Source organism: Phocoena phocoena, chromosome 3 (genome assembly GCF_963924675.1).
Source record: "Phocoena phocoena chromosome 3, mPhoPho1.1, whole genome shotgun sequence".
NCBI lineage: Eukaryota > Metazoa > Chordata > Mammalia > Artiodactyla > Phocoenidae > Phocoena > Phocoena phocoena.
Genome location: NC_089221.1, coordinates 70,821,452 through 70,846,506, shown reverse-complemented (window position 1 = coordinate 70,846,506; position 25,055 = coordinate 70,821,452). Strand labels below are relative to the sequence as shown.

Genomic DNA, 25,055 nt, shown 5'->3' with positions numbered 1-25,055 from the left:
TCTGAGTTGTTTCATGCTTTTGTGCTTTTGGACATACTCTTCTCTGCCTGGAATGCTCTCACACTCCATTCTTATTCTTTAGTTTGCTGGGCAAATGTCATCTCAGAGAGGTTTTGTAACCTAATACCTTAAGGCTTGTCTCTCATTCTCACTAAGTATTTTATTCTTTTGTGTAGTATCCAGTATATGATGTTTGTCTTTTTAAACATTGGTTAAATTCTGCCCCAACTGAAATATAAACATCAAGAAATCAGGGACTTTGGCTTTGTTATGGGTGATTATATCTCCGTTGCCTGGCAGAGTACTTGACCGTAGTGGGCTACATAAATGTCTGATAGATCAATGGGTGGACGGATGAATGGGTAGATGGATAGATAGATGAGTAACAGACTGGAAGTGTCCCTGAGATCACTCAGTACTTTTAGATTCTAGCTTTGAACAGTAATTGTTACTAATGAAGATGACCTGAACATAATAAATGCAGTTCATTTTAGAAAAATGGATTCACAAAATAAGATTAAACAAGTTTGAGAATATTTTAAAAGAAAGTTGGTCCTAGAAAATGTAAGGGTCTTATAATATTTTATTATTACAGGACTCTAAATGTAACTTAAGTTTTCCTATAGTACTAAGAGTCTTTCACTGATAATTATTTCTCAAAGAAATAAACAACTAATTTTAGTCTTTATAAATGAGTTATTGCTTATGTGTTCTCCTAAATGTTATACAGTCAATCCTCATTATTTGTAGATGCTCTACTTGTGATTTGCCTACTTGCTAAAATTTATTTGTAACCCCAAAACCCATACTTGTGGTGCTTTCAAGGTCATTTATAGACATATGCAGAGTGGTAAAAAATTTGAGTGGCCTGTTCCCAGCTGAGGCCCAGGTTCCTAGCTGAGGCCTTCTTGTTGTACCTCTCATATTGTAAACACATATCCTTTTTGTGGTCTATTTAGTGCCATGTTTTTCATCTTTTTGCTTTTTGTTGGTGACTTCGCTGTTTAAAATGGCCCCCACATGTAGTGCTGAAGTGCTTGATATCTAGTGTTCCTAAGCACAAGAAGGCTGTGATGTGCCTTATAGAGAGAATTCACTAGAAATATTCACAGAAATCAGGAAAATACTATACTTACGATTACAGTTATTAGAAAAGCTTTGCTCACGCATGAGTTTTATTACTGTTGGCCATGAATTTAATATTAGTGAATCAACAGTATATATTAAATAAGGTACTTTAAACAGAAACACACATAAAACAAGGGTGGGTATTGATTGATTGATGAAGATGTTGTGACCAGAGGCTCGTGGGAACCTAACCCTGTATTTCCCCTAGGAACAATGGTTCAGTGTTCGCGGCGACTTTATAGAACATAACTACCGCGAATAACAAGAATCGACTGTAAGTTAAAATTCTGGACTTCAATCGAAATTTCAGGAAGTGCCTCCTTACCCGTGTTAAGTATAGTTTAGGGAATGTTGGGTTGGGATATATATATTTTATTTTAAAACCCTTAAACTAAGAGGAAAACTGAATTCATTCATTGATCCTTTTTGAGCACTTACTATATGCCAGTCACTGTACTAGTTTTGAAGTATACAAAAACAAGTAAGTCATAAAATGTTCACTCCAAGAATCTGTCAGCTAGGGGAATATTCCATTTTAACCTAACTGGTCTGATACCAATTGCAAATCAATTTTGACACTAACTACCTGGAGTTAGCACAGATCCCACAGGTTAAAGGCAAAGTCCTCCATAAGAGTGCCCAGGCTTCAGATGCCAGCTGCAATCTTTGGATCCCTGGGCCATACTCTGACAACCAGCTACTGGCTACCAATTAGGGCGTTCCCATGACCCCCTCAGGTTCAATAATTCTGTATAACAACTAGAACTCAGGAAAGTGCAGTGATTACAGTTTTATTATAAAGATTACACATCGGATGGCGTTTGGGAAGGAGCAGTTTCCATGTCCTGTCCCTGTGGAATCAGGGCATGTCACCCTTCAGGCACTTTAGTGTGTTTAACAGCTAGGAAGCTCCTCTGAGCTTCGGTGTCCAGAGATTTTATGGAGTTTCATTACATAGGCATGATTTTTAATCAATGGCCACGTGATTGAACTTAATCTTCAACCCCCTTCCTCTCCTTGGAGGTCAGCTGGATGAGAGTTTCAACTCTAATCATGTGGTTGGTATTTCTGGTGACCTGCCTCCCTTCCAGAAGCTATCTAGAGGTCCCCCCTGAGTCACCACATTAGCATAACAAAGACTCCTTTATCACTCAGAAAATTTCAAGGGCTTTTTAAACTGTGCCAAGAAATGGGGACAATGACCAGGTATATTCTTTATTATACCACAGAGAGACTGCCTTATAAACCATCAAAGGTAAATTAGGAGTTTCCCAGTAGTAGCATAGGTGTTCACAAGCAGAGAGAAGAACATATGCAGAAATGCCAAGGGATGAAAGAATTTGTGGAATAAAGGTCATTTAGTCTAGGTAGAATGTCATGTACAAAAGGAGAATTCTTGAAGGTGAGTCTGGCGAAGCAGACAGTAGTCAGATTGTAAAAGGCTGTGAAAATAGGAGGTCACAAACTCTATATTTGGCCTTGTAATGTGTGTTTTAGCTTTAATGCAAGCATTTAAACGTATACAACGAATATAGACAGAATAATATCATGAATATATAACAAATAAGCTCCTGTGTATTCATCACAATAGCTGGTAGCCAGTTTGTTTCATCTATGCTCCCCTTCATCTCTGCTTCCCCCCAACATTACTTTGTAGCAAATATTATTATTATTTCATTTGTAGATATTTCAGTGTGTATCTCTAAAATATATGAGCTTTTAAAAAATTACTATAATCCCATTATTACAACAAAAAATTTTTAACAATAATTTCTTTACATCATTAAATATCGAGTTATTACTCAAATTGCCAGTTCAGCAGTATTTTTAAAACAGCAAATCAGCGGTAGCACTTTTTAAAAATTGGGGTATTTCACTTAAAAAATCTAGATTTTTGTGGCTGAAAACTTGAAAGATCTATCAATACTAGGTGTCTTGTTTCTTTTTAATAACAGCAGGACCTTGGTCAGAGTCCTTGCCTAACTGCCTTACTCACTGCTTTACTCTGTGAGGAGTCTTGGAAAGGATTTACACAGGCATATATACCTTGATAGGATTTGCATTACGAAAAAATAAAGGTGGGATCAGAATGCCTTTAGTCCAGGGGAAAGGAAGGGGAGGTTTGCCATAGTCAGAGCTAGAGAGGAAGATACGCTGAACTAAGGTCCTTTCAGGGAAGTAGGCAAGTTTAGAATTTTAAGAGTTAAAGAACCAAATTAATGATAATATGTGGAAAGGGCATATTGAAGGTAAAACCCAAATATCAAATTTAGGTGGCCGGCAGAAAGTTCACGTGAGACAGGAAATTGAGAATGACCAGGTGGGGGCTTGGGAAGGAATAACAATGACTTGTTTGGCTGTTTTGACTGGCTGGTGGGGGTAATAAATACAGTCAGTTGTTTTTGGAGCCCTAACTGAAGAGGATTAGCTATAGCCAAGAGTAAAGGGCTTTGTAAATACAGCAATTCACTTGAATCCTTATACACATAAAGTTCGCGAATTCTCCAACTAAATTAAAGGGAGGAAAGAAAGAAAAGGAAAGCAAAGACTACTTTGTAGTTCTGAGGTCATTCAAAGGACTCTCTTTTTAAGACAAGTAACAATTCCTTCTGTGTAATGGGTGGAGAATTCTAATGTGCTTCTGTCAGCTTGCCTGCAGGGTTTGTTAAAGTAAGCCAATTTGATCTTAATATATATTAATACACTGTCAGTTGTAAGAAAAATACCTACAAACAACATTGCAGGGTCTGGCATCTAGTAAGTGCTGGTAAGTGGTTGCTGGATTTGAATTAAACCTTTTAAGACTTAAGCAGTAGTATCTGATTCAGATTAGAGTTTTTCACCTGATATTTCCCTGCAGTGTCTTCACAATTAGGAAACTCAAATATTTGTAGAATAAGTGAATAATTCTGGTGATCCTAATTCTTTATTTAAAAGAATTACTTTTTTCTTAGTTTGCGATGGTATCAACATCCTACAGAAGAAGAATTAAGAATTCTTGCAGGAAAGCAGCAAAAAGGGAAAAGCAGAAAAGATAGGTAAGTTATACTGTCAAGCTTGTAAGGTGTCAAATATTTAATAGAATTTATGTAAATATATTTTGATACTTTGGTTAAAGGAACATTTACAGATTATGCTATAAACAGTTGGTAAATCTGAGATCAAAATTCATGATCTAAAATAATATTGAATCACCCTTTAAGAGCACCCAGTGTGTATTAATCTAATATATAAGCACAAAAGTGACTATTTTACTTAAGAATTGTTAGTGGGGGATTGAATAGGGGAGACCTGTAACCCATGTCTTTACAACTCATTTAAAGATACCAGTTGGTCTGGGTTCTTTTCCAGATTTTGTTACCACTCAGATACTGGGCAAATTCATTTGCTTTTTACCTCTGTTTTCTCATTTTTTAAATAAAAGGGGTGGACAGTATTAACTTCTTAGGTCCCATTAGGCTCTTGAATATTATACTTAAAGTTTCTGAAGAAAACTGCCTGCTAATAAACCTCACTGAATAGACCACAGCAGCCTAATCTGTGAAGTAGAAGGACCAAACATAGTAGCTGTGAAAGATTCTTCCAGCTTTAAAATTTTGTATCCCTATTTATATTGAATTTTCAAGGAAAGTGCATGTTAGTTAGCCTCTCTAAATGGGCCTTAGTTTCCTTAGCTGGGGAGGACTTCTTAGGTTCTGATTCTGTGATCCTAATATATTATAAAATGTCAGTGACAACATGTTGTCACCAAATTCCTCATGTATATCATAAAAATTCTATTAATGTGGGCTAATGGATTTATGGATGCTAAAAAAAATTCTTTGAAGATTAATGATCATTTGACATGAAATTGGAAGTTTGAAAAGACTGTCTTTTCTGATCTTGCTACCATTTTCTTTTTCACTTATCATTACAAATATACCTTGAAGCTCATTGGAATATTAAGTGCAAATCCTCCTTCTCTGTATTCCAGTGGTTATGTTTTTTAATAAAATATTTCTGCCTAATATTATAATTTTCAAAACACTTTTACACAGTCTTATTTAATCCACACAGTAACCCTAAATAGTCACTGTAATTTAATTTATGTTTTACTAATGAGGAAGCTGTTGATCAAAGAAGTTAAATGAGTTGTTCAAGTTCACTTAACTATTAGGAATCAGGATTTTAATCCAGGTCAGTTTTTAGTTTCTGTGTTTCTTTTTAACTATTCCACATTTGCCTTTTCACAGCTACCATAGTCAACATTTGTAAAACTTAGTTATGTAGTACAGTATTTATTCTATAAACACTTAAATTCTTATTATATGCCTTGTCAATAATTTTGTTATTTTTACAATAATTTTTATATGTTGAAAATGCTTTATGTTTACAGAAAGATGCACTAACAACACTATTCTGTTTTAGTAGCAATAATTATTATTTGATTTATTGACATGAATTAAAATTTTTACTGAGGTTTTCCCAGTTTATATTTAATCAAGAACAAATGCGAAATTGTTTCTTGTTACTATAATTATTGTTACTGAAAGTCTATTGCTTTTGATTTATGTTTGATTGTGTTTAAAAATTAAATTTGGAAATAATACACATGCACCTGAAGAATTCTGTTGTTTTCCTCCATCCATGATTCTTAGTAAAAGCAACTCTGAGCTAGCCTTTCACATTTCAGGATTTCTCATGCACATAAGTCTTAATATATTTTTTCAGCTCTGACTTGTTTATATCTACAGGTCTGTTTATGTGTATGTGTGTGTGTACGTGTATAATTTCAAAGTGAAATGCATTTTGTCTTCATTTCCTTTTACTCTTGTGCCTAAGGAAAGAGATGTTAGGGCTGTCTTTAAATCTACAGAAGAGAGAGCAGAAAAAATGGGGTGCAGTGCTAAGCTAGCAGTCAAGGTTTTGCTTCTGTCACTAGTTTAGGTAACTCTTTCATTGGTAATCTGTATATTCTCATAATAATTTACATCCATATTTTGTAGTTCCCCTTTTAAAAACTACTTTTGAGTGCCTTACGTCCTTTTTGATGAAATATTAGAAGTTCTTCTTTTTCGCTGTGAAGTTTATAACCTCATTTGTAGTTAGTTTGATACAAACACTTGAATAACAGTGAGGGTAACTTGTTTTCTGTGTCACTTGTCTGATTTTTATAGGAAATATAATGGTCACATTGAAAGTAAGCCACTAACCATTCCAAAGGATATTGATCTCCATCTAGAAACAAAGTCAGTTACAGAAGTGGATACTTTAGGTAAGGGAAATCTGGGTAAAGTGTTCTGTAAATCTCAGTTTTATATTATGCTAGTGAAAGTACTTTATCTACTGTTGTTAGATTTTTTTGTTTGTTTTCCTAATCATTAAGTCCATTATATAGATTGAAATCTTTCTCAGAGCTTTAGAAGCTCAGAATGACTTCATCTGAATTGAATTTGTCTTTCTATCCACCTAACTTGTAGTAAGCCTTATTTTTCCCATTTTTTAGAAGAGGCTGTCTTACACAAGTTTGTTACACAGTTTTTGTTTATGTTGAGATTACAGTCAGTTTTCAGTATCTCAAATTTTATTCTAAATTGTCATCTATACCAGTTTACTTGTTTTATAGTGTTGCTTGCAGAAATGCATTTGTATGTTTGTATTAAACTACCTGTATTTACAACAGTTCAACTTTATGCTGCACTTAGTGGAAAGGAAAGTGGTTTTAGTATGATGAACTAGATTAGGAATTAGGAATAGAAAACTTTATTCAAGATTTATTTTTACCCATTGGATATCTCTGAATAAGTCATTCAATTTTTTCCCTGTATATCAGCGTTTATAATTGTATAATAACTATAATGACTTTAAATTGAAGATGAAATTTATATGAAATTATCCAGATCCTAGAAGAGAAAGGCATCTAAGGTGATATTGTTTAGAACACTAGTTTTCAAACCTGGCTGAATGTCCGAATCACCTAAGCAGTTCTTTAAAAATAAAGATACCCCCATACCTACCCTTGGAGATTCAGTAAATCTAGACTGGCTTCTGGGAATTTGTATTTTTTAAAATGTTCCACGTGGTTCTGATTTTTTTTGACTAGGTTTGAGAACTAATGGTTTACATGATAAGTGAGGAATTAAAATAACACATTTAAAAAAGTAATTTTGGTAATGTTGTGTAATGTATCATTATGTAATTTGGTCCTTCTTGGGTTAAATGATACCACCTCAGAAAAACCTTAATAGATTCATTTAAGCATCTCATAAAGAATTATTTTGTGATACAAGGTGGCTTCAATACATTTGAAAATCGATTCTACATTTACAAAGATTGTATGTATATATATGGAAAGGGTGTCCTAGAAAATGTCAGTGAGGAACAATATAAATCAGTTGTCTGGTGTCATTCAGACTGTTGAGACTGGTTATGTCATCCTCTTTTTTCTTTTTAAATATTTTTCATGCAAAATTTAAAACATGTAAAAGCACTTGAACTTTCTGATTAGTTGTCCCATTTGTTTTATTAATCCTATATGTGTGCTTACTTGTACAAGAATACTTATACACGTTTCCTGATTTCTAAGACAATTTTTTGTTATTTTTACTAATTAATGTTTATTGAATAGTTATCAGCTAATTAACCGTAATAATAGTTTAAATTGAGTACTTATCAGACATTGTTATAAGTACTTTATTTGTATAAACTTGCCCTCACAGTTCTATGAGGTATGTAACTGTTATTGACTTTTTTTTTTTTAGCTCATTAGATAGAGGAGTTAAATAACTTGACCAGGGTTACACACTGAATGTGGTAGAGCCATTTAGTGAGAATTAGGCTATTTAAATAAACTTAAAAAATTGAAGTTAGGGGTAATATGGTTTCAGCTTATTCAGTATTTTGTTTTACTTTTACAGTTTTGAGAACTAACTGCAAATGGTACTAGTTAAACAACTGGTCACATAACATTAAGATCATTGTAGTTAATCAGAATAACAGAGAGATTTTTATTTATATTTATGTAATCATCCATGATTGCATGCTCTGTGTCTGTGTTTAGGTAAAAGTAGAAGGTTTTCTGCCTGAACTTTAGGGACTCTCAGAAGGTTAGTGCAAACCACTGGGATTGATGAACTCTCAGTTTTTTTGTATTCCAATATTCTATGAGAAGCATGTATATAATTACATTATTGAATACAGAAAGAAGAATATAATACTTGAGTTAAATGGATAGCCAAGAATATATAATTTGTTCTTTTGTTGAATGTATATATTATTGATATCCCAATAACTATCTTATAGTCTCTCAATTTGTATTAGCTCTCTATTGCAAGAACCTCTTAAAGAATGTAAGAACATTTGAATGTCACTTGGCTGTTTGCTGTGAATGAGTTCCCTGAGGGAAGCCTGTGTGAGTGCGGGCAGGCATGGAGAATTGGAACATTTACTTTAACTTTTGTTAATAAAAACTGAAAACTTTTAGTTAAACAGATATTTGTCTGTCTGTTCCATCCATTTCTCTGCTATCCTTCCAGAAAGTTATTTAAAAAGCTCCACTGAGTGACCTTAGAGGGGAGGAGGGAGATCTACAGAGTAGGAATTTGCAACCACTGTAGGGTGTATCTTTCAGAGTGATGTTCAGAAGCTATTAGGTGTAATACAGCAAAAAAGCTAAAGCAGTTAAAATAACTTGAAGGCAAATTAAGTGTTGTTAAATTAAGTTGAAGCAAACAAATAATTTACCCAATTATAAAAGGATTTGGAATTTTTGCTGTCACCTCATAGAAATGTAAGATTGGTTAGTTTGTTTTGATATTTTAAATAAGTCTTATTTTGAGTGGTATTTTATTTTTAAAACATTTTTTCTGTAAATTCTGATTTCAAAATATCCTCAGGTGTTACATTTTACAACTAAAATTTTTCCAAAGCAATGTAGATCATTTTATTATGTGCCAGTGAGAATGTAGGAAATGCTATTTTAGTATGTGATATATTTCCACATTTTTAGGAGGCCTTCTACAAAATGATGTTGATATTTTAGACTGCCCCCTGGCAGAAGTAAACCAGCATATTTGAGAAGAAAAGGGGATTGAATTATACTTACTTTCAGACAATGCTAATTTTAATGTCAGTGAATAGTTTGTTGAAGTAGTATGGCTATATGGAAAATTGACAGGCATTTCATCAGCTTTTCTTGTAGGAGTAGAAGAGAGAATAAAAAGTACATTTATTTAATTTATTATTTTAATCTGCAGTAACTCACAAAATTACTAATCCTCCGTTAGTATGGTTAATAAATGTGACATAATGTTCAACTCTTGCTTCACAGAAATGAATATAAATAAACCTGTAGTATTCTACATCAAGTTGTATTCTAAAGCTAAAATATTATAGCTCAGATTCTTTTAAAAAAATCGTGATTTATAATTTCTGTAGAAGCTGAGTAGTTAAAAAATACCAACTCATTTTTCAATCATTTATTTTTAACAACAATTTAAATAATTTTTGGTAATCATTTCAGGTTTATTTTAATTATTTAACTTATGAGGTATTAAAATTTAGTTTTGGTTGCCAACATTCTTGATCTATTTCCTGCATTTTTAGATTCTCGTATTTGCAAACCTTACATTGCAAATCATCAAACAGAATAAAATCTAACATGTTTGAAGTTAATTATAGATAAATCCTCCTAAGCTGTTTATGAAAGGTTAAGTAAAGCTTTCTTTCTTACACCTTTATTTTTCAGCATTGCATTACTTTCCAGAATATCAGTGGCTGGTGGATTTCACAGTGGCTGCTACAGTTGTGTATCTAATAACTGAAGTCTACTACAATTTTATGAAGCCCACACAGGAAATGAATATCAGCTTAGTCTGGTGCCTGCTTGTTTTGTCTTTTGCAATGTATCCTTCAAAACATCATTAATATTAATTTATGAATTTGTTTTCCTTTTACAGCTAACACCATTAGATCTCGTCTGTGACTTAAAAAGGATTTTAGATCATTAGAGAATTTTTCTTTGTTGAAATCCTCTTTATTTAGTTGAAGAAAATGTTCAAAATAGAGGTAAATAGTTTCAAAAGTGAAATACAAGGAAAGATACCAGTTCTCTGCCTTCCCTTTCCTGTCTGACTCATGTCACAGAGGAGCCACTTTTACCTCTTTTAGGTATTTCTTTTGAGATTTCCTTCCATATGTTTAAATCTTACGTGATAATGGTATTTCTTTAATTTTAGGTATTATTGCATCTTTCTCCCCCTTCCTTTCCTTCTTTTCTTTCCAAATACTAAGGAGACAGCTTTTTACTTAAATCAGTAGTTGGTTTTAGTTATACCTATGAAAATATTATTGATAGTTAAGCATTGTAGTATCATTACCCTCCTTGAACAATTTTCTATTCTTCTTGTATCGAAGCTAAACTCTCCTACAGAATTCTAAACCTCAGTAGTTCAGATACATCATTTCTTTTTTTTTTAAATTGAGGTATAGTAGATCTACAGTATTCTATTAGTTTCAGATGTACAGCATTTTTTACAGGTTATACTCCATTCCTGTGCTATACAGTGTATCCTTATTGCTTATCTATTTTATACATAGTAGTTTGTATTTCTTAATCCCATACCTGTAATTTGCTCCTCCTCCCTTCCTTCTCCCCTTTGGTAACCACTAGTTTTCTATATGTGTGAGTCTGTTTCTGTTTTACATAATACATTCATTGGTTTTTGTTTTTGTTTTTGTTTTTTTTTGGTCATGCTGCTCGACATGCAGGATCTTAGTTCCCCGACCAGGGATCGAACCCACGCCCCCTGCAGTGGAAACTCGGAGTCCTAACCACTGGACCGCCAGGGAATTCCCTTTTTGTATTATTTTTTAGATTCCACATATACGTGATGTCATACAGTATTTGTCTTTCTCTGTCTAACTCATTTCACTAAGCATAATATTCTTTAGGTCCGTCCACAGTGCTGCAAATGTCAGAGTTTCATTCTTTTTTTGACCAAGTAATGCTCCATTTTGTGTGTGTGTATATGTATATGTATGTATATATGTATACTACATCTTCTTTATCCATTTGTCTGTTGATAGGCATTTGGATTGCTTCCATATCTCGGCTACTGTAGATAGTGCTGCTATGAACAGTGGGATGTACTTATCTTTTTGAATTAGTGTCTTTGTTTTTTCTGGATGTATATCCAGGAGTGGAATTACTGGTTCATATGGTAGTTCTAGTTTTTTGAGGAACCTCCATACTGTTTTCCATAGTGGCTGCCAGATAGCATCATTTCTATTCTGTTTTTCCTTGGAAATATCCTAGAGCCCTCAGTTCTCTCAGCTTCCTGTGTATCTGTTATCCTGGGATTTCCTTCACTATCTTCCCAAGAATTCCCTGTGCCCCTTTTTGGATAACATCATCTCCTCTTCTTTGGTTTACTCTCTTGTTTTGGCAGAGTGCATTCTCCTATAGTGTCTTTAGAAAGTGTGGTATATTTTTTATTTTTGGAAATCTTGCATGCCTGAGTTATCTTTATTTTTTTTTCCCCATATTCAGTTTATATTTTGGCTCAGTACAAATTCTAAGAAATTGGATGCCGTCTTGCTCTTGGCATATGCCTCCCCTCCCCCCACTCACATTCACTCTCCAGAAGCTTTTTCTCTTTCACCGGAATCCTTACGGTATTCTGAAACTTCATCATTAATTGTGTTAAGTTCTAGGTTTAGCTTTTTCAGCTGGAAACTCATTTCCTTTAATACTGGGCAATATTTTTGTTATATTTTAAAAAATTTTTTATTGAAATTAAATATTCTCTCTTAAATTTCCACCTGTCCGGAGGCAACTTTTTCTAGCTCCTTTCTGTTTGATGTTTATATCCATATTTCCATATGCATACAAGGCCACTGCCTGATTTTAATTTTAGGCTTTAAATATTGTCATTTCACTCTGGAAAGGAGGACTTAGCACATCTGCCTGGGTTGTCACCTACCATTGATCATTTCCCATTCACCTTATCTTCTGACTATAGTAATGTCATATTTTAAGGAAATATTCATTATTTATGTTATGATCATGTAAATGCTATTCACAGATAAATACTTGCCTTTTCATTTGCATTGTTTTCTTTGTACATATTGTTAATTCAACTGCAAGCTCAGTATGTTCAGAAACATCAGGTGGTATGTCAGTTTCATCTGCCTGGAGAGAGTTCTTTGGGAGCCCTCAGATAGGCCCTGTTCTGGATTGGTTAAGTTTCCCAACTGATACACAGCTATTCCCCTGGAAGCACCAGTTATTATCTTCTTAGGGATTCTCTTTACATGTCTCAGACTGGGACTCTTTTTCTTATATTCCATGTCTGCCTCTTACTTGGTTTACTTTCTCATTTTGGTGGAGCGTATCCTTCAGTATTATCTTCAGAAAGGTTGTGTGGGAAATGCATTTTTTGTGACTTCACGCACCTGCAAATATTTTTACCCTGCCTGAAAATTAATCGATCCTTTGATTGAGAATGCAATTCCAGGTTTTACATCATTCTCTTTATAGTTTTGAAGGCATTATTTTTCTGTCTTTGAAGTTCCATTCTTGCTCTTCAAGGATTCCAGTTGCCTTTCTGATTTCTGATTTTTCATATGTCCAATATTTTCCCCCTCTATGGAATCTTTACTGTTTTTTCTTTGGCTACCTGGTATGTTGAAATTTTATGAAGATATGCCTTCTGTTGAGGATCTGTTTTCATCCATTGTGCTGGGACTTCACCAATCTGGAAACTCATATTCTTGACTTCTAGAAATTTTTCTTGAATTATTTTATTTGTGATTTCCTTTTCTTTATTTTCTGTGTTTCTGAATGCTTATTGTTCAGATATTAGATTTCCTAGACTGGTTCTCTAAGGTGCTTATCTTCTGTCTCTCAAAAAATGTTTATATTTTTATATTTTAATTTTCTAGGAGTTTTTTCCAACCCTTTAATTAAATTTTTGTTTTTAATTTCTGCTATAATTTTTAATTTTCAAGTCTTCTTTTTCTTCTGTTTCTATCCCCCACCCCTCACGGGGTCATACTTTTTAAAAAATATATATATATATATTTATTTATTTATTTTTGGTTGTGTTGGGTCTTCATTGCTGCGTGCGGGCTTTCTCTAGTTGCAGCGAGCAGGGGCTACTCTTCGTTGTGGTGCACGGACTTCTCATTGCAGTGGCTTCTCTTGTTGCAGAGCACAGGCTCTAGGCATGCGGGCTTCAGTAGTTGTGGCATGTGGGCTCAGTAGTTCTGGCTCACGGGCTCTAGAGTTCAGGCTCAGTAGTTGTGGCACATGGGCTTCGTTGCTCCGCGGCATGTGGAATGTTCCTGGACCAGGGCTTTAACCCGTGTCCCCTGCATTGGCAGGCGGATTCTTAACCACTGCACCATCAGGGAAGTCCCATACTTGTTTTAAGATTACATTATCTTCTCATGTATATTTGAGATATTGATAGATTTTGTAAAAGTTTTCCTTCCACCAAGTATCTTTTTGCTCTGAGTTGATTTAGTTTCTTTGGTTTGGTCACTGACTCTCAACCACTGCACCACCAGGGAAGCCCCTCCCCCTTTTTTGTTTCAATCTCTACTGTGTTAAAGATTGTTCTTGAATGTCTTGTGGTCTTTGAGTACCTGTTTATATTCAAGAAGGAGGGGTTAAAAACTGGAAGTTTTGTGCACGTGGCTGGAGCTTGTTGATTGGTAGACTTTTTAGTGGATGATTGAATAGAGACCTGGAAGTATTCTTCGGGAACCTCTAAATATCAGTGTCTGCTGGTTGTTGGGCCTATCGTTTTCTCCAGAGAAGAATTGTCCATTCTCCCATCTGTGGGATCTAAGTCTGACAACCAGTGTTAAGAGAGCTGATTGGGGAAGAAGGCTCTGAGACTCAACATTCATTGTGCAGGCGTTAATTTAACTGCATGTCTGAGTCCTCCCCCTACCATTTGTTTTCAGCTCTTCATTGTCACCCTGAGTTTTACATAATAGCCCCAAGCCCAATCTTCTCTGGTTTAATATCTTTAAAAATTAATTCTTCTGGGTTTTGCCAGAATTGGGGAAAAGTCATCATCAAATCTCTATAATTAGGCAAGACAGAAGATCTGGGAAGTCTAATCACACTAATACAGACATTCAGCCAATCATCTTGTTTTCATACATTTTGCAACCCTACCTTCAGAGGTACCTGCTGTCTCCCAATTCCTGACTTTTGTTTGTATCATGTGTTATGAATTAATTGGCTTTCTTCTCACTGGGTTCCTCACCCTGTAGATCCAGCATAGTAGAGAAAACTGAAACCTAAATCAGTTACTGCTTGTCCATCTATTTCATGTCTTCCAAAATTTGTTGAAAATTTTTTTCTACTGTCATCTCTTTTCCTATTCTTTGTTTGGAGGAGTTTTACTTTCCTTCCTGTGTAGTTTATTTAGTCAGATTTTGGGAGTAAGCAGAATTAATACATATCTTATATCTTTTATTTTCAACCAGAGACTGCTGAACAGTCTTTTAAAGCTGTTAGTGGGGCTTCCCTGGTGGCGCAGTGGTTGAGAGTCCACCTGCCGATGCAGGGGACACGGGTTCGTGCCCCGGTCCGGGAAGATCCCACATGCCGCGGAGCGGCTGGGCCCATGAGCCATGGCCGCTGAGCCTGCGCGTCCGGAGCCTGTGCTCCGCAACAGGAGAGGCCACAACAGTGAGAGGCCCGCATACCGCAAAAAAAAAAAAAAAAAAAAAAGCTGTTAGTGGATACCATTTAAAATACATGATATGATTTGACATTCGACACCACTGTGCTATCTCTCTACTGACTTTTTTGGATTGATTTAGGTATAATTTAGAGTAGAAGAGCCAGAACAAAGCCTTAAGAGTTGATGTCTTCACAAGGTTTATATTGTACTGGGTAGAAATACTGATCATGCGTGTCAGTTGAGAAATATCCCCAGATATTCAGTGTTGTACTTATTCAAGAGCAAATTAAAGAGCAGATTAAATTCAAGTATTTAAAATATTACTATTTAGTTCTATAGTATTAAATATATGAAAATATCAGTCAGAATAAAGACCATCCCTAGACATCGTCATATGAAACACACTAAAAATATTTTAACTTGATAATTAGCACTAGCTGAATGTATGTCTTGCTACTTTTTTCATACTTTGAGTATTTATGTTCTCTGAAATATTGTTTATTATGGAATATTCTCGTTTTTGCTTCATTCTCTTCATGGTTTGTAGCTATGATGTATTTGTGTAGAAACGTGTATCTTGATACCCAGTTTTATTTAATGTGATACAGCCCTTAATACCTACTTACCAGAGAAATTAGAAAAACGTACTTCTTAATAACTACTCAAATTATTGTTTATGTGAATAAATTTTTATCTTTCATTTCACTCAGTAATGCCTAATAATATGAGAGCAGAGGTCCCAAACAGTCTTCAGCACTGAACTGGCTCTGCTTAGTTTTAAGTAGCACACTCGTGAAAGGCACCAAACAATAGCATCCCTGCGGGAATCTAGTAGCTGGCTGTCTCTCCATCCCAGAGAAGACAGAAACTGGTGAAGGGCTTTATAATCCAAGCTATTTTCTGCCAACTTTGACCCTCCACAAAGGGGGTAGAGAAGAAGAAGGAAAGTAGAATTGTGTGTATGATTTTCTTTCGAACTTGTAGCATGTGAGAAAATGACCTGCTGCCTTCAATGGCGTGCAGGAAACCAGAATTAAATGCCAGATATCCAGATGAACACCAAGGAAGAGTCTGTTAATAGCCTATCTTTTATCTTAGTTATAACATATCTGGTATGCCTTTCACACCCTATGAACAGTCTAGGTGCAGTGACCTCTGTCTGGCTTCTCTTTATTTTCTTATTGTATGTGCCTACTTATTAGTCAAACACATGTCTCCATTGATTACATAGGACAATGGCTCCACTTAATTCCAGAGTCACACATACATCAGTTGACTCAGAAATTCTCTGCAGTTGTTACTGATGAAATGTCCTTTGTTAAAGTGGTCCCCAAATTAGACACATATAACGTAAATAATTGGTTCACTTCAAAGTGAGGAAGAAAATGGTTTTATTTTTGTGGTCATTTTTTCCCCCCATCAGTTTTATTTGACATTCTTGTGTCGGACAACAGTTATAATTTTTACATAATCTTGAAAGTTTTAAAAGCACAAGAATGATTTTTTAAAACGTGACACTAAAATCTTGAACCCTGGAACCTAAAACTGACCCATCATCCCTTGTCATCAGCTCTGCTTTCTGCTTCAACTGAGTTGTACATGCATCTAAGCTATGATTCCTGCTTCCAGTCTTACTCCTAAACCCATACAAATTCTCAGCTCTACTCTCTTGCCCATTTGTAATTCTAACCACCTATTTGTCTAAGTCTGTGTGTTCCGGTTCCACTTATGCCAAGTTACATGGTATGTAGAAGGTAAGGGGTAAAGAAAGCCTTATAATGAGGATGGAGAGGTTGTAGTAATTGTCTTTCCTGTATGATGGCCCATAACGTCTTAGAGTCACTGGAGAAATGTCTACTGATTTCCTAATATGAAGCATGTAATTTTCATTTATGAATAAAGAAAAGTAAAAAGGTAAAAATGGTGCTTGCAAAAAATCCAGCGATCCTTTGGTGGAAGTAAAACTTTTAAAAATTAAAATATTCTACAACTGATGGATTTCTTTTAAAAAAGAACCTTTTCTTATGAATAAGCTGTATCGTAGAGTAATATTGAGTCAATTACGTGAATTTGAGTGAGAAGAAAGCTATTCTACAAAGAGTGATAAAGCTTCTCAGTAGTCCTATTATATTTGGTTAAAGGACTGGATCATTAGTCACATTTCCACAGTGCTTGTATTTTACAATGTGGATGGTTTAAGGTACAAAACCCTATTATGTATGTTTTTAAGGCTATGTTTTAAAATTTTAATTTGTCTTGGTTGCCAGACATGCAAATTTTATACAAAGCAAAAAGTTGTGAATGGTTTAAATTGAAATAAATTCTAAGGTTTTCTGTGTTAAATATTCAGTTCTATATGTAGATTTGTAAATTAAAGGTCTACAAATTAAATGCTGTATTTGTTTGCTCTAAGAAATAGACAACTACAGCAAAGTAGTGCAACTTAGTCACCTCTTCTGAATTCCTTAAACGATTCTAAATTACTGTATTCTTTACAAAAATGTTCTGCTTTAGATTAATAAGAAAAACGAAACACTAAACCCTGAAGTGAACTGCATAAGATATCATGTTTCCTAGTGAGAAAGGAACAGATTCAAAGCTATTGAATTTGAGCAAAGGTACTTTTTTTGTCTTGAAAATTTGTACATAGCGTGTTGTGTCAAAACTTGATTCTTTAACAAACTTTTGGAGATCTTCTGTGACATTAGTGCTGTCAGATTATTCACCTTTCAGGTCAGAAACCTAGCGTTACATAGAGAACTTACATGGGAGATAGGACTTTTTCTGTTTATTAATATATAGTTAAGTATGACTTTTTTTTTCTTTTAGCTAGGAAATGATAATTTTCCTTCTGAATCTAAAAATGTAAGTGTAAGTTTGATTGTTTTGCTCTATTTTAATCAGAAGATTAATTAATAGTTTTTTGTTTGTTTGCTTTTATTTTTTAATAAAGCCTTTGTTTTTATGCTTTCAAAAATCTTTGGCCATCATTTCTTTCCATAATCTGGTTAGGTTGAGGCTGGCTGTAAGCTGTTGTGTGGGATGGATTTTAAAGTTGCATAGTAGTTTTTGGCTTATATCTGGGAGGATTTTAACTAAAAGTAATCGAACCTTCACCTCCAAGAAAACATGAAAAAATGTTTTAGTTAAAAATTACCCAAATTTTGTTTTGTTTTTTTAACATTTGACGACAGATCAGATTATTTTGACAAGGATTTTATTTGGTAACTCATAAGAATTACTTTATTGTTTTTAATGTCCATTCTGTAGCAGATTCTTGGTATAGTTTCTAGGTTTCTCTTCAGCAAAGTTTAAGAATGCCAAGTTTAATGTTTTGAGTATTTCATTTGCCTTTTCTTATGGAAAACTAGATGTGTTAGGTTTAATCATTTGAATAGGAAAAAAGTTAGGGTTTTATTTTTTTTGTTAGTGGTCACAAAAACAATATAATTTTTCACATATTAGAAAACTTGCAGTTTACATGGAAATTGCTTAGTTGAGTGGAAACGTGATCTATTTTAAAAAGGTAATTGTACATTTTGTGAAAAATTTTTGAAAAACGTCTGTGAAACCTCTGTGTTTATTCCTTAGGTTACTATACACTAGATATGTATATTGGCAAAAAATTTGGCAACATTTCTTATCAGAATGCGATTTCTTTGTATTTCCTTCTCAAAAGAGTATTTATAAAATATCTTTGAATAATTTCAAGATGTTACAGTGTAGAAGACATTTTCTTAATATGAGAATTGGGTCTTTAAAGCAATGTAAGTATAAATTATGTTAAAACATCGTAGTGCTTTGACACGTATATGTTATTAAAGTTGTTATCCTAGTTGAGGGAAATTTGCCATTTTTAGAACTAAAAATTAAGCCTGCTCACTATTTCAAAGCTCTTATCTCCAGCTCAAAGATAAATATATTTAAAATACTTCCTACCGTGTAAATCTTCCTACCTGTCCTTGATTTTTATTTTCTGTTGTAATTTTTGTATCTATAAATTTTGGGCTAATTCCAGTTGTGAAATACATTGACATTAAATTAGAACATTAAAAATATCAGCCACATGGCAGAAAAAAATATATTCCCTCCCTAACATTCTCTTTATTTCAGGGGTTGAGATTTTATAATATAAAGCAAAATAAGCTAGCACCAAAGCAGGTGGCCCGTTTAGCTAGGACTGAGGGGTTAATTAACAAGGGGGAAAATTATTAAAGGAAAAGAAAATGACTATTTGCATCAATGGTTTTGCATTTATAGTTTTGAATATTTACTAATATATTCTTTATGAAAGTCTAATGTACAGGATGATCTATGAAAGTAATAATAGCAAGATAAAGGTAAGGAGAAGCATTTACTCAAGTGAAGGTACTTGGCCATTATTTCCATTGTCATAAGTAAATAAATGTTATATTTTTACCTAGTACGTGTTTTTTGTTATACATGTACTGATAGAAGCCTAATTTTGGTATTATAATGTTATTTACATTATTGAGTTGTATTTGTGTACAAAAGGGTTAAAAATAACTATATCTAATTTGCTTGGAAATTGTGGACAATTAGTGAAGAAAGATCAGATCAAAGGAAATAGCTCTTAGAGAAATTTTATTTTGAAAGCCATTTCTATAGTATTTCATGTGTAGTTTATTATTTATTTTTCTGTATGAATAACTTATTGTTAATAAGCATACTCCTGGGATTAGAGAATAAAAGGATGTTTCTTCCTTATTTAGAAACAATCTGTTATATAAGTATTCGAGAAATTTGATAAGTATCTCAACCAGAAACTTTGTTAGTCTCTTAGCTAGTACAGAAAGTCTCTATAAGTGATCTCAAAAGAAAGTTACCACAGTTGTTAGTGAGGAACTAAATGTGGCACCATAATGTAGTTATTTCTCCTGTCTCTTTAAAAAAAAAAGCCAGATTTATATTCTGATATGTCTAATGCTAACAAAAGTCTGTCTTCTTTTTAGGAGATTTTTGTTTAGTCTACTACCATGTACTACTGTTTGGGTCTGTTATATATTAATTGAATAAAATACACATTGCTCTAAAAATTTGGTAGGATAAGCAGTTGAGTTTTGAATTGAAACATAATGAAACATCTACAAAATAAAATCCGAGAATAGACTTCAGTTGGTTCAGCAAATCTTTGTGTAACTCTTGGCCAGTTTCTTCTTGACCAGGAATGAACTGTTAAGGGTTGTTGCTGGAAAATACTCAGATTTTTTTCTTATTTTGTAGGGAATGTATAGCTGTTAGAAAAGCTGCCTATTTACTTCTCTATAAAACAGATCAAATACTTGTTGTGTTCTGTCCTGGGTGTATGTATGTCACATCTTTGCCAGTGAAAGACTTAGACTGTATTGAAATCTTAAGGTTTTTATGATCATAGTGTTTAACAAGCATGGGAAGCTTTTCTAACAGTTGGTTAATGTTAATCATCATTAACATTTTACTATTTTAATTCATAGGACATGGAAATAATCTCAGTGCATATGTGTTTTACACTGTGAATTTGTGTGTAGTTTAGGTTCTGTTAAACTCTAGGACATAATGTACTTTCTTCCAGAGTGGGGGTACATTGTAGATCAAGATTTTATTAAAATCTAGATTGAATCTTCTAAAATGTTAACTTTTATTAAATACTATATATACATTGTTTATATAGACAAAAAGTTCTAAAAGTGTTGTATTAAAAACCAAGAGTCCCTTACCTTCTTGCCACTTCTTCTGGTCCTGTTTTAGCTGTTTATTCAGGCTTTAATTTTTTTTTCATATTTCTAAGTATAATGCTTATACTACTGACACTTAATTCATCACTTGTAATAGTTGAGGATTTTTCTTAAACCGTCATCCTCTGTGTTTTCTCTTTTTTATGTTCTTAATATAGTTACTTTACAATTTTTGCTGAAATCAGTGATTTTTAAAAATGTATTTATTTTATTTATTTATCTTGGCTGCATTGGGTCTTCGTTGCTGTTTCTTTCTCTAGTTGCGGCGAGTGGGGGCTACTCTGTTGCGGTGCACGGGCTTCTCGTTGCAGTGGCTTCTCTTATCGCGGAGCACGGGCTCTAGGTGCTCGGGCTTCAGTAATTGTGGCGCACAGGCTCTAGAGCGCAGGCTCTAGAGCACAGGCTCAGTAGTTGTGGCGCACGGGCTTAGTTGCTCCGCGCCATGTGGGATCTTTCCGGGCCAGGGCTCGAACCCATGTCCCCTGCATTGGCAGGCGGATTCTTAACCACTGCGCCACCAGGGAAGCCTTCTGATTATTATACCTATATAAATATTGTTCATATGTGAGCATTATAAAGTATTATATCTTCTTTTGCAGGGTTTTTCATTAATTAATAATTTTTTAAATTTACTTACTTTTCTGTGTTTATTATTCCACTAGCTTTTCAATATAGTTATTTCACAACGTCACTTATAATTTGTATTAGTTCCTCTTCTGTCCCACCCCCCACCCCCATAGAGAAACCCTTCCTAAAGACCTCTGTTCTCTGGCTTTTATCTGAACTGGTTGAACTTTTGGCTTGCTACACAACTGTCATCCTGGGACTTATTTTTGTTGTCATCCTAGGAATTCCCTTTGCCTTTCTCCCAAGTTTAATTTGCCATTTCTAGGAATCAGGGTTTTTCTCTTCCTTGGTTTGTTCAAATGTTTTGGTGGAGCTTTTTGCGCATGTGAGGTAACCAGTTTTAGACTTTGCAGTTTTGAAAGTGTCTTAATTCTCTACTCTCATTTATTTAATTGATATTTTGGTTGAATAGTGAATTCTGGGTTGTCAGTATTTTTCTTCGTAATTTTGCAGACATTGCTCCATTGTCCTCAGTGTCAAAAGTTGCTGTTAAGAAGTACAGTGTCATGATGTTTAATCTTTTGCATATGACTTGTTTTGCTTTTATTTTTCTTTTCAGAAGGATTTTACAGTCTTTATTTGTCTGGTTTTTGAAGGTTTATGATCATGTGCCTTTTTGAGAATCTTTTTTCATTCTTTGTGCTGGGCTTTTGGTAGGCTCTTTTAATTTGGAAACTTCAAGTTTGGAAATTATCTTGTACTATGTCTCTGATAGTTTTTTCCCTTCTGTAATCCTGCCATCCCCTGTTCTGTTTCTCCCTCTCACTTTTGTTAGTCGGATACTGTGCCTCCTGGATTGATCATTTCATCACTCTTTCTGCTTTCTTATATCTGTGTCACTCTATAGTTCAAGGTAGCTTGTATACTTGGCAAGTGAGTTATAGTAGTAAGTGCTGCGAGTTCAAAAGAGGAAGGGAATGGTCTGGGCAGAAGAGGTAAATGGTAAGCTTCGTGAAGGATGTGGAGCTTGAGCTGAGCCTTTGATTAGCTAGAGGGAAGGGAAGAGGGTAGTTCAGGTAATAGTTATAATCCAAGACAGTATAACTGTTACATTTAGGCAACGGTAAATACACTGTTCTGATTTAAGTGGAGGTTTGGGGACTATTGAATGAAAGCTTGAACATATGAGCGTAGCTAGATCATAGTATTACATATCAGAATATTGTTTGTGTGTTTACACTGTGGGTTATGGGAAGGTTTTGTTCCAACATAGAGCTCAATAAGTAGTTGGTTTTAAGATTTATCTACTCTTCAGTATGAATTCAAGATGTAGGCATTATAACCTGGGTTTGGTTGCATCTAATTTTGGTTTTTTTTTTTCCTTTAGTATTGACATATTTTGTAATTTATTTAATAAATCTGTGGTAACAAAATTTGGCAGTAGGTATAATCTTTGAGAAATTTCATTTTGGTCATTTGATATCACTTTTGGCTAAAGGTGTTATTTTGCTTTTTAGTGTAAGTGAAGGAGTTGGAAATTGTATCTTTATAGACGCTAGTATCCATTTTCAGTAAAAATGAAGCAGTGTTTTTCCAACCTGGGCTTGGGGCCCTCAGGCAATGAGAGAGATCATAGCTAAATCTCAAAAGCATTTCATTTGTGGTTTTGGAGTTTTTATGTTTTGTTTTTAAATCTTTCTCCTTTTTCCTTGTTATCTCCTAATATGTAAGCTCTTCGTTAGAATGCCAAGAAAGAGATGCACCTGTAGTGTTTGATAGTAGTAAAATGAACCACTAGCTTTGTTTCTTTTATTTTTAAGTTTCAGAGAAGAGAGAGATGAGTAAGGAGCATGGGATTCAGAATATCCTGGAGAGAAAAGTTTGAGCATCTGTATTCTAGAATCTCATCACCACTCTTAAAACAGTGTTTTGTGTTTCATAAAACTGCATCTTGAGTGTTGAAAGTTAGATGAAGTTTCTTTTAAGACTTGTAAAATTGTTCTTAACTTGCTGTCTTAGAAAACTTGGTACTCTACTTCATTATAAGAAAAGCTACTATTTGCATGGGGAAAAGCTCCAGTAGTCCTCTTTATTTAAAAATCAGATTTTTTTCTTTGTTATTTGCTTTTGTATTGTTTACACTTAACCTGGCTTAACTCTTACTGAAGTGATTAATATCACTTATTAATCATAAATATAATTAGGTTATGCTTTTAAAATTACATAATTTTAAAAATAATTGTATTATAGACTTATAATTCTGTTCTCTCCTATAAGGAGTTCAGAAGATTAACCAGGGAAGTCTTAACTTTGTAGTTTTTCTTTATTAATTGAACTACTAAAAAAATCATTCGTAATGTAAATTTAAACTCCAATGTGTTTATTACTTTGGTTAATTAGAAAACTCTTCCAAGAGCTTAGTTTATGCAAGATGGTTTAGAGTTATGCTTTGTAACCTTTTTTTTTTTTTTTTTTCTACCTGCACACACAGCTGACTCCTCTCAGAGGCATCTTTCATTACAAACAATATATCTTCACCCAGGTTAATGGGATGGGTGTGCGCTGATGGTGGGGCAGGTCCTGCCTTTATCTCCCCTAGCTGGAGCCTGTTGATTACTGTCAGAGTTCTGACCTGGATACATAGTCTTCCCAGTTTTTTTTCCCTGTAAAGTCTTTTTACTTTAATCAACTGTAGACTACCAGTGTCTTTGATGTGAGAGCATAAATGCAAAAAGTCTGAAATAAATGATATTCTTACAGAGAAGGAGGAGAAAATAGTGGTAGGATATATGCAATGATTAAGTTATAGAAAAGTTTAAAAAATTCACATCACATCTTAAAATGACATGGAAACTAAATGTGCTTTGTTAAACCCCCATCAATCATTTTAATTGAAATTGACATCCTATCAATTTGACAGCCCTACTTAAGCTTAATATAACAAAATCATGCCAACTTCTGCAGTGATGTAGTATAGTCTTATTGCTTATAAATGATTTAGTAGTTGTTAGCCAAAATAGGAAGAGGATTGACAACTATGTTTAGGGAAAACTTGAACAATAATGTTAGGTGATTTTAGAAAGAATTTCGAAGGAATAAGACATGGAAATACCACAAAATTCTTCATTACAAAGTAAGAACTGGAGTGTAAATATCACTCTTTAAATTCTTACTATAATTTGCAAAGATTGTTGGTTTTACAGATATATAAGAATTGAGGATTTATTTCCCTTGTTGTAAAATAATTTAGCTTCCCTTTTCCCCTGATGTTCAATATCATAGAAAAACTGACATCTATTATTATGTGGATTAGCTCTTTTACTTCAGTAGAGTTTCAGATATCTGTGTATTGCAGTACTCTATAACCAGAGTGCTGCAGAGTTAAATTGAGCAAGATAACCTTGTGTCAGGGTGCTGAATATTTGGTGGAGGAGATAATGTAAACCAGTGGCATTTCCATGTTTATTAGTTTTAATTTTTACATTAGAGCAGTAATTTGTTAATAAGAACCTACTGCATAGCACAGGGAACTCTATTCAGTACTCTGTAATGACCTATATGGGAATAGAATCTAAAAAAGAGTGGATATATGTATATGTATAACTCACTTTGCTGTACACCTGAAAGTCACACATTGTAAATCAACTATACTCCAATAAAAAACTTAATTAAAAAAGAAGTAATTTGTTCAAATACTTGACTATGTAACCTGAGTTATGGTGAATATAAGAAGACATTCATTTTTATTTTTTTCAACTATATGGATTTTTTTTTAATTTAATTTATTTTTGGCTGTGTTGGGTCTTCGTTGCTGTGCGCGGGCTTTCTCTGGTTGCAGCGAGCGGGGGCTACTCTTCGTTGTGGTGCGCAGGCTTCTCATCGTGGTAGCTTCTCTTGTTGAGGAGGATGGGCTCTAGGCTCGTGGGCTCAGTAGTTGTGGCTT

General features: G+C 34.1%; 1 protein-coding gene across 1 annotated transcript in view; it reads left to right on the top strand.

Annotated features, from left to right (window-relative positions):
- The window catches only part of TMEM161B (transmembrane protein 161B), a 66,056-nt gene that overhangs the window by 25,667 nt on the left and 15,334 nt on the right, over positions 1-25,055 (top strand). Inside the window, exons 3-5 of the mRNA XM_065874324.1 lie at positions 4,083-4,166; positions 6,285-6,382; positions 9,854-10,010. Coding sequence (XP_065730396.1) covers positions 4,083-4,166; positions 6,285-6,382; positions 9,854-10,010 — 339 coding nt within the window. The remainder of the gene's footprint in view (positions 1-4,082; positions 4,167-6,284; positions 6,383-9,853; positions 10,011-25,055) is intronic.